A 10,000-nucleotide genomic window follows, 5' to 3' on the forward strand; every position below is an offset into this window, starting at 1 on the left:
TCTCTAAACATGAGGGATGTTCTCTACACACATGAAGGTCACAGTGCGGTTCTCTAAACATGAGGGATGTACTCTACACACAATGATGGTCACAGTTCTTAAAACACATGGTGGTTACAATGATGTTCTCCACACACATTGAAGGTCTCGTTGTGTAGTGATGTTCTCTCTACACATGAAGGTCACAGTAATGTTCTTAAAACATACAGTGGTTATGTTGAATAGCGATGTTCTCTACACACGTGAAGGTCACGGTGACAGACAAAATTGAAGTTATCAAGAAGACACCCCACTGCAAAAACAGGTTGATCTATTATTCTTGTGTAGTGAATGAATCATAAATGGATTCATATGATTCCTCCTAAGCGATACTGGTAGCACAAAACAAACCAATGCTCATTTTGTTCAAATGAAGCAGCAGATGTACACTGACTGTGTGTGTGTGTGTGTGTGTGTGTGTGTGTGTGTGTGTGTGTGTGTGTGTGTGTGTGTGTGTGTGTGTGTGTGTGTGTGTTGTCAGGAGATCGAGGTGGATGATAAGGTGTTCTTCGGCGTGCTGGCCCCCAGTGAGGTGTTTGAGAAGTACAAGTACCTGCTGAAGGTCTCGGACGCTTGCAATTGGAGCGGAGAGCAGAAAGATGGCGTCCCTAAGTCCACCAGGTCAGATCGCAAACCAGCAGCATCGCTACAACCACACACTGTCCCTAAGTCCACCAGGTCAGATCGCAAACCAGCAGCATCGCTACATACACACTGTCCCTAAGTCCACCAGGTCAGATCGCAAACCAGCAGCATCGCTACAACCACACACTGTCCCTAAGTCCACCAGGTCAGATCGCAAACCAGCAGCATCGCTACAACCACACACTGTCCCTAAGTCCACCAGGTCAGATCTCAAACCAGCCTCTGATAATAGCCGGGTGCGTGGTCGATGAAATAAAGGATGAAATAATAGTGAACCATCAAATACACCCCATATTATAGTGCCCATCAGTCCCAACATTTAGCAATATAACCAAAAAAGCAATTAAATCTTCTGTTTTTGATAGCCGCTCCTAACTAAATACATGTCTCATAGCAAGACCACTCTCTACATCTTTGTAATTCCATCTCTGTCTCTCTGTTTCCATTCTCCTTCCATTATTCTGTTCCTTCAGGATCAGGATAGTCTACTTTGTGTTACTCCACACTTACCTCAGGAATGGAGGTGAGTACAAAAGATGGACATATGTGTTTGTTTCTTTTTATTACTCTCTCTCTCTCTCTGTCTCTTTCTCTATTTTGCTCTTTCATTCTCTCTCTCTATCTCGCTTCTTGTCTACTTTTCTGTCTTTCTATCTGTTTGTCTCCTTTTTCATGTTTCCCTCATCACATCCTTCTTCTTCTTCCTCCTACCTCCCTCCATCCCTCTATTCCCTGTCCCATCTTCCTCCTCCCTCCATCCGTCTATTCCCTGTCCCATCTTCCTCTTTCCTCCATCCCTCTATTCCCTGTCCCATCTTCCTCCTCCCTCCATCCCTCTATTCCCTGTCCCATCTTCCTCTTTCCTCCATCCCTCTATTCCCTGTCCCATCTTCCTCCTCCCTCCATCCCTCTATTCCCTGTCCCATCTGTCTTCAGTCCTCTGTGTTCTCGTCTCTCTCCTGTCCTCCTCATAGCCTCCCCTCACGTGTGTGTGTGTGTGTGTGTGTGTGTGTTTGTCATCTGTTCTACCCTCCCATCACCAGAGGACCTGAAGGAGTTGATGAGGAAGGGAGTGTTTGAGTCCATGTTTTGCCTGCATGAGGTAGGTTTACATCCTGCATCATTAACCGTAGCCCCTCTCCTAGTCTTCGTGTGTGCGTCTGTGTTGGGATGTCACTCAGTGTGTTTGTGTGTGAGTGTGTGTCTGTGTGTGTTGTTAGCCTGTACTTTCTCTTACCCATCAAGTCCTGTTCATGGTTTCAGCCCAGCAGGTTTTGCGTTTAGTCGTTTGATCTAAAAGTTACCTACCAGAAGATTCTATGTTTTATTGTTTAATCTGATCTAGTTGCCTGAAGCCGAAGGCCTAGTCACACTGGCAGTACTGTGTTGTTACTGTACCTCATATTTAACAATGTCTATGTAGCAGCACTGACTCATACTCTGGCAGAGAGAAAAAGAGAATATGGGCTGTGCTCATGGGTTTACTGTATGTAGGTGAACTTCAGGTCAGTACTGTTGTCAGTGTTTCAGTGGGTGTGGTGCCCTACCATCAGAGTCCAGAGTTTCTCTTGTCTGATAGTGGATCCCAGGCTGATTAAGTCCATAAAGGTGTGTCCTGATGTTTTAAGCAGCAGCACTAGCTGGAGTGGATACTTTAATATGGATTAGTAGCAAGATAACATCTATGTTATATGTTATGTTGTACTTGTAGTGCATTTCAAATGTTTTTTTTTTTTTCATCTTATTTGACCTCTGTCCCCCCCTCCAACAAACACAAACACACACACACACACACACACACACACACACACACACAGAGGAAACAGCAGAAGGTCTTGAGGCGGAAATGGGCCCGTTGGTCAGCTCTCTTCACGGCCCAGCCCTTTCATGACATCAGGTGAGACTCCCATGCACATAAAGATAGCACCCAGACACCTTTGTTTACGCATGTAGGGTATTTCCCATGCCACTGATGTGTTGATGGGTCAATAGGGTGTGTGTGTGTGTGTGTGTGTGTGTGTGTGTGTGTGTGTGTGTTGTGTGTGTGTGTGTGTGTGTGTGTGTGTGTGTGTGTGTGTGTGTGTGTGTGTGTGTGTGTGTGTGTGTGTGTGTGTGTGTGTGTGTGTGTGTGTGTGTGTGTGTGTGTGTGTGTGTTGATCTTTACATGGACACTTGTTTTAACTCTACAATGTTAAAATATCAACCACTCACTGAGACAATCACAGATCTTGGTTTTCATTGTAAATTAATTGTGCTTGTATTATGTTTGATCGCATTTGCACAAACCTACAGCGTATTTCCATTACTGATTGGATCTGTAATTCCTCCCTTGTGCTGAGATCCAAATAAAAGTATTAAAATGTGTGTGTGTTTGAGAGAGAGAGAGAGAGAGAGAGAGAGAGAGAATATTCAAGATTCAAGATTCTAGACATTTATTTGTCCTTTTTCCGTAAGATTTTCTAGTGAATTAATTCATAAGTCGATGTAATTTTGAGCGATACAAGAAGTGCTAAAACGGTTTTCCATTCAAAAGAACAATTCTAGCGAATCAAAATGATGTCACAAGAGCCCTGTTAATGCGCATATTTCTACTTCGCTAGATGGTTTTCCATCAACAGTTGTAGCGAATGGAACACTTCTAGCGAATTTATCAAAGGTAGCAAATGGTACACCATTGTGAGGTCGACGTCTTTGTATGCGCAAGATAGAATTCAGATTTTAGCGCAGACTTTGTGAACATTCTGAGCAGGCGTCACAGTAACTTATATCGCTACAAACCTTTTCCATCACATTTATATCGATTTAACCTCTGGCGAGCGAATTAACTTATCACGACAAAACCGTCGTTAGAGCGATAGAAGTAATTTTCCATCACATGTGTCGCACTAACTTTTGATGCGCATCGTTTTTTAAGCGAATTAACTTTTTAATGGAAAAAGGGCTATTGAACAGTTGCCTGTGCAACAACATTTTGCCAGCAAGGCCACAAGGGTGCAAAGAGGTCAAAGACTAAAAGTGACCAGTACAAAACAAAGATTATCAAGTCATAAATAGGGCATCATACATAGCACAGTAATGTGTGTGCGTGTGCGTGTGCGTGTGCGTGCGTGTGTGCGTGTGTGCGTGTGTGCGCGTGTGCGCGTGTGTGCGTGTGCGTGTGTGTGTGTGTGTGCTTGTGTGTGTGTGTGTGTGTGCAATGCATGCATGTGTATATATATTTAGATGTCCCTGTGTTGTGTGCAGGGTGTACTTTGGGGAGAAGGTGGCGCTGTATTACCTGTGGTTGGGCTGGTACACTTTTCTCCTGGTGCCAGCAGCTGTAGTCGGGGTCATCATCTTCCTGTACGGCATGGCATTCTTCAAAACCAGCCCTCTCATGTGAGTCAAGCACGTGTGTGTGTGTGTGTGTGTGTGTGTGTGTGTGTGTGTGTGTGTGTGTGTGTGTGTGTGTGTGTGTGTGTGTGTGTGTGTGTCTGTGTGTGTGTCTGTGTGTGTGTCTGTGTGTGTGTCTGTGTGTCTGTGTGTGTGTGTGTGTTTGTGTGTGTCTGTGTGTGTGCGTTTTTTGTGTGTTTTTTGTGCATGGTATGCGTATGTATCCATCTTTGTGTGTAGCCTTTTTGTGTGATTGTCCATGTGTGTCTGTGTTGCAGTCGAGAGGTGTGTGATTCAAACATCACCATGTGCCCTCGATGTGATAAAAGATGTGATGTATGGAAGCTCTCAGACACCTGCTCCTATGCAAAGGTGAGGATATGGGACGTTATAGCCACAACAAAGCATGTTTTTTGTTGTTGTTGTTTTTATTTTTAAGTACGTTTTGCAAGTTGCTTTGGACCAAAACATTTGTCAAATAATGTTACCATAACCAAAACAGAAACCTGGAAAATACATAACAAAGTGTTAGAGGGGAGGCTGTGAAAAAGCAAGACACACATTCAGTTGAAGGATGCGTACGTATCTGTGGTGTAACTGTACAGGCCAATGTCTCTGCAGGTCAGCCATCTGTTTGACAACGAGGGAACCGTAGCCTTTGCCATGTTTATGGCTATCTGGGGTAAGCCATTCTTTAGGACTAAAGAATTGACTGTTGAAGTTGCATTTTTCGCTTCTTACCATGAGAACTGAAAGCTTAAGTCACCATGGACCAGCAGTGTTGCCCAATTGGGCTTCTTTTGACTTTGTTCGGTGAGGGAAAATAAGCTTTAGGCGGGCCAATAAAACTTGGGGCGTCTTTTTGCCGAAAAGGTTTTTGAACGTGAGTGGGCGGAAATCATGCACTCAACCCAATCTGGCAACACTGTGAACCAGTTTCATGTTTCTGAGCTCGTGGTTATCAAAAGACTGTTAATCGCACTTGTTCCGAGTCTGGTCTTCAGCCGGCTCAACATTAACTTTTAAAAATGCTTGCCAGCAAGGGCAACCAGGCATGAGGTGTTGGTTGCCAAAGCCAACCAAATCTGGTTGCCACTTCTAACAATTTAGGAGCCATTAAGGGCAACCAGGCATCCATTAATGTCTAGCCCTGTTCTTCAGTGATGTATGCTAGTAACTGGGCATAATGGTGACTAAGTCATTAGTGCTTATGTTTCCCAAACAGCCACTCTGTTCCTAGAGCTGTGGAAAAGACACAGAGCCGCCTACGTCTCCAAGTGGAAGGTGTTCGACTGGTGTGAAGAGGAGGTAAGACCACTGGGATATTATGGGATATTATGGGCATCTTTCACTCCTTTGCAGGGATGCAAAACTTGCAAATGAAGAATTTGCAGCCTTTCTGCAGGGACGCTCTATGAACCCAGTGCAAACTCCACGATCTTCAGAACAATAGACAACTGCTGACTGCCCGAAAACAATGCATTCATCTTATCAGCTCATCTCGGTCTGAGTGATTTGGTGTCATTTCCCTGGAAAAATGAGACTCTCTCTCTCTCTCTCTCTCTCTCACACACACACACACACACACACACACACACACACACACACACACACACACACACACACACACACACACACACACACATTGTCTTGAGCTATGTTACCAAATACTTGATTAAGAGGATTGGCAAACACACACCCACAGAGAGAGAGAGAGAGAGAGAAAGTGAGAAAGAGTGGCACCAAGCCTGTGTCACCCACACAAGCTGAAACCTTGCATAGATGTTAGAGCAGATGAGGAGAGGAGTGTGCTCTGCTCATCCAACCAGTCAGACAGGCTACAGTAGTGTGAGAGCTCAGGGCTAGAGATGAATGACACTAAACCAGGTTTCTGTGTGAAAACTAGGATTAGTGCTAGTAATGACTTAGCACAATTGGCCCCTTTGTTATTGAGCCACTAACATTAGTAGCCACTTAACGCGATTAGCCTGTTTGTTATGGAGAAGCTTGCGTGTGTGTTTGTGTTAAGGCAGGTATCATAGTGGTGCCCTGTTCAGGCGGGAAAACATATATTTGGATTTTTTGGAATTTTAGTATGGTATCTGAATTTGAGTATTGGTATGAGTTCAGCTGTGTTAGATTACTAGTTACATGTACTGTATGTCTGTTAGATAGGCATCTACGTGTTGGAGTGGTTGTAGTGAGCAGCAATGCATACTATTATGTAGTCTTAAATGCATACTATTATGCAGTTTAAAATTATTATGTAGTCTCAAATGCATACTATTATGCAGTTTTAAATTAATACTATTATGTAGTCTTAAATGCATACTATTATGTAGGCTTAAATGCATACATAAATGCATACTATTATGTAGTCTTAAATGCATACTATTATGTAGTCTTACAGTTTTTCTCAATTGTTTACACACAATTTCTGGTACTTGAGACACAATTCTCATAATATGTAGCTCATGCACCAACCTCCTGAACCGATTATGCTGAACTATAAGCACAATTTCTGCTTTACACTCAAATTGCAGTTCTATAACACACTGTTTTCAAAACACTACACACAATTCTGTGCATTAGACACAATTTTCATGAAGAAAATCTCTTGTTTTCACAAAGAACACACTGCCATTCAAATTCTAAAGCTAGCTGCCCTACCATGCACACTGACTCATCAGATGGGCAAACTCCTGTCACACAGTCTTACAATTAGCAATCAGAGCTTTAGTATTACAGTATAGTAGTACAGGCAGAGGCAGAGCCAGATGAGTGAGAGTAAGAGGAGGAGGATGGGGAGGCCAAGGACCGTAATCTCCGAGCCATTAGAACATTGCAGTGCTGCGTATCAATACAGTACAGTACCGGACAGTATACAGCTCAATGAGCACAGTAGTACAGTATTGCCTGTGGGCTGTTGTGTAGGACTGTACAAATAAAGTATGTTTGAAGTATTTGGGCAAAGTAATCCTACTTTGTATTCCTACACAGTTTACAGTATTTTACTATTTGTTTGGCAGCCGAAAGATTACCAACACAAGGGCTTCTGTCTCCTGAACAGGAAACTGAAATCATGAGCATTGTCCTACAAAAAACGGCATAACATTACAGCAAATACAAAGAAAAATAATAGAAAACAATGAGATATTTCAAAATATTGATAGGGTAAGCATATCAACTTACTGTATCAGCTTATCTACTGTTTGTAGTACTGTCTGTAGTGTAACACTGAACAAAAAAAGGCCCAAGTCATTATAATGAATGGAGAAGAAGTGTTTTCAATTCAACGCAGTGTTTTACACTGAGCACATCAGTGTTCAACTGGTCCTTATAAATGTTGTGATATATGATGGTTTGTGTGTGTCTCTTGAGAACAAAAGAGCATTTTGAGGAGAAATTACATTGTTTTGAAGGTAAAGTGTCATTTTGTGGAGTTTTGCCCATTGTGTGTGTTGTTTTGGATTTGTGTGTAGAGTTCTGAGAATATGAGGCATGTTTTCAGAAAATGTGTGTTAACAATTGAGAAAAACTGTAAATGCATACTAGTATGCAGTTTTAAATTAATACTATTATGTAGTTTTAAATGCATACTATTATGGAGTTTTAAATTAATACTATTATGTAGTTTAAAATTAATACTATTATGTAGTCTTTAAAATGTATTGATGGAGTAGTTATACCAGCCTCGACAGGCTCATGCCTAACTTTTGTTGTATCTCGGCTGCATTGAAAAAGAGGGTTGCCCTCAATGTAATCCCGAGAATATTAAATAAAGGTTTCAATCAACCAACGTGTTAGGTTGAATACAAGCTATGCTTAGCACCTGAAAAAGGAGTTACCATGTTGGCACACACACACAAACACACACACACACACAGACACATGCACTCTTAACGTACAGTAGTACTTCTCAACCTGTAACACACTGCCTTACACCGTGTCCTAATTATCAGCGACTGCGCGACTGTCGCGTTGCGCCAGATAGTTTGTGTCCTCATTGTATCCGTTAACATTCTTTAATGAACCTTAGTTACGTTGTGAAAAAGTTAACGTCAAGGCGACGCGACTAAAATAAAAATGGACAGAGCGACAAAACAGGGTTGAAGAAGTCGCGTAGCAAAGCAACTTGTCGCGTTCAGTCGCATCGCATTCAGTCAGGACATTGTGTGTGTGTGTGTGTGTGTGTGTGTGTGTGTGTCTCCAGGAGGAACTCATCATGGAGATTGTGAACGACCCCGAGAGCAAACCCAAGGAGTTCCGCCACTCGTACCTGCGCAGCGCCCTGGTTCTGGCACTGTCCACGCTCGTGGTAAACTATTGTAGTTCGTTACGTTTGTTTATCTCTGACTAAAGCCTCATGCTGACTTGCATACTGTATGTCAACTATATTGCAAGGGATTACATTGTCCCCGGTGCAGTGCAGGGTTTATTTCTAAATCCGGCTGATATATGTTGTTTTGTCGGAGCATAATGTTGGTTTCAGTGAAATATCAAAAATATCTTCCCAACTGTAGCTTTAACGTGAAGGAGGTGGATCTCTGATGTGTGACTGTGCACGTGGATGTGTTTGTGTATTCAATATCGGTGTGTGTGTGTGTGTGTGCGTGTGCGTGTGCGTGTGCGCGTGCGTGCGTGCGTGTGTGTGTGTGCATTCCCAGCTGATCGTGATCATCGGGCTGACCCATGGGCTGGTGCTGTTCCGCGTGGTGATGCGGCAGGTGCTGGCGGATCAGGAGGACTGGGAGTTCCTGAAGCAGCACTACAACACCGCCGTCGTCATGATGGCCGCCACCCTCCACTACATCACCATCCAGGTCATGACCCGGGTAAGAGTTCACCACCCCGGACTGCCCACACACACACACACACACACACACTCCACTACATCACCATCCAGATCATGACCCGGGTAAGAGTTCACCACCCCGGACTGCCCACACACACACACACACACACTCCACTACATCACCATCCAGATCATGACCCGGGTAAGAGTTCACCACCCCGGACTGCCCACACACACACACACACACACTCCACTACATCACCATCCAGATCATGACCCGGGTAAGAATTCACCACCCCTTGCCCCTCACCCTTGGTCTGGGTCTGTGTAGGTGTGTATCTTATAGGGGCGGCTGTGGCCTACTGGTTAGGGCTTCTGGCTGGTAACCGAAGGATTGCCAGTTCGATCTCCCGACCAGTAGAAAAAATGTAGCTGGGGGATTGGTTGAGGACTGCTCTCCCATACACGGCTGAAGCAAGGCACCTAACCCCTCACTGCTCCACGAGCACGGCTGTAGCAGGCAGCTCACTGGGTTACTGTGTGCTGTGTGTATTTTACTAATTCATGGATTGGGATAAATGCAGAGATCAAAAGAGTGTATACTTAAATACTGTACAACTTAAAGGTAGGGTATGGAAATAGCTTTGTTGGCCATTTTTGCAAAATCACTTGAAATCCTATTCCTAACCCACTTATAGCCACTAAGTTGGAAGCACTGAAATGGAAATTAAACACGTCAATCATCTGCGGAACGGGCAGGGCTCGAAAAACTCCAGCCAATAGAATTCCTCACCCCATACCATCATTTCACAGCTCGTTCGTCAATCTAACGTCTTACTCCTCTTCCTACTCCCCCTCCCCACCGCGCGCGACCCTTTCGAAAGCTGGTGACCGCGAGTCAGTGCTGAAACGAAACCAACTGCCTGCTGCTGCACGTCCATGTTCCCCTCTTGTTGTATGTGTCACTTCATTTCTATACAAACTAACTAAGGCAGCGGATACCTACGGAAACTCAATCACCCACGCAATAAATAAGCTATGTAGCAAAAATTACATTTTACCATGACACGAAGAGTGCTGTAAACATGAAATCGAAACTTAACAGCTTGGAGCTACGGTGGAATAGGCGAACCAACGGGGCAGCACTAA

At 43.8% G+C, this 10,000-nt stretch overlaps 1 protein-coding gene across 4 annotated transcripts in view; it reads left to right on the forward strand.

Moving 5' to 3' along the window:
- The window catches only part of ano9b (anoctamin 9b), a 29,657-nt gene that overhangs the window by 6,467 nt on the left and 13,190 nt on the right, over positions 1–10,000 (forward strand). For 2 of the 4 annotated variants that reach the window (XM_062524893.1, XM_062524894.1), the window contains exons 4-13: positions 521–717; positions 1,158–1,207; positions 1,728–1,786; positions 2,502–2,581; positions 3,928–4,062; positions 4,335–4,428; positions 4,678–4,738; positions 5,282–5,364; positions 8,270–8,374; positions 8,724–8,891. In XM_062524893.1, coding sequence (XP_062380877.1) covers positions 521–717; positions 1,158–1,207; positions 1,728–1,786; positions 2,502–2,581; positions 3,928–4,062; positions 4,335–4,428; positions 4,678–4,738; positions 5,282–5,364; positions 8,270–8,374; positions 8,724–8,891 — 1,032 coding nt within the window. Of the gene's footprint in view, positions 1–520; positions 718–828; positions 887–1,157; positions 1,208–1,727; positions 1,787–2,501; positions 2,582–3,927; positions 4,063–4,334; positions 4,429–4,677; positions 4,739–5,281; positions 5,365–8,269; positions 8,375–8,723; positions 8,892–10,000 lie in introns of those variants that run through there. The other 2 variants (XM_062524895.1, XM_062524896.1) reach the window with 2 other exon arrangements.

This window comes from Sardina pilchardus, chromosome 21 (genome assembly GCF_963854185.1).
Source record: "Sardina pilchardus chromosome 21, fSarPil1.1, whole genome shotgun sequence".
In the NCBI taxonomy this organism is placed as follows: domain Eukaryota; kingdom Metazoa; phylum Chordata; class Actinopteri; order Clupeiformes; family Clupeidae; genus Sardina; species Sardina pilchardus.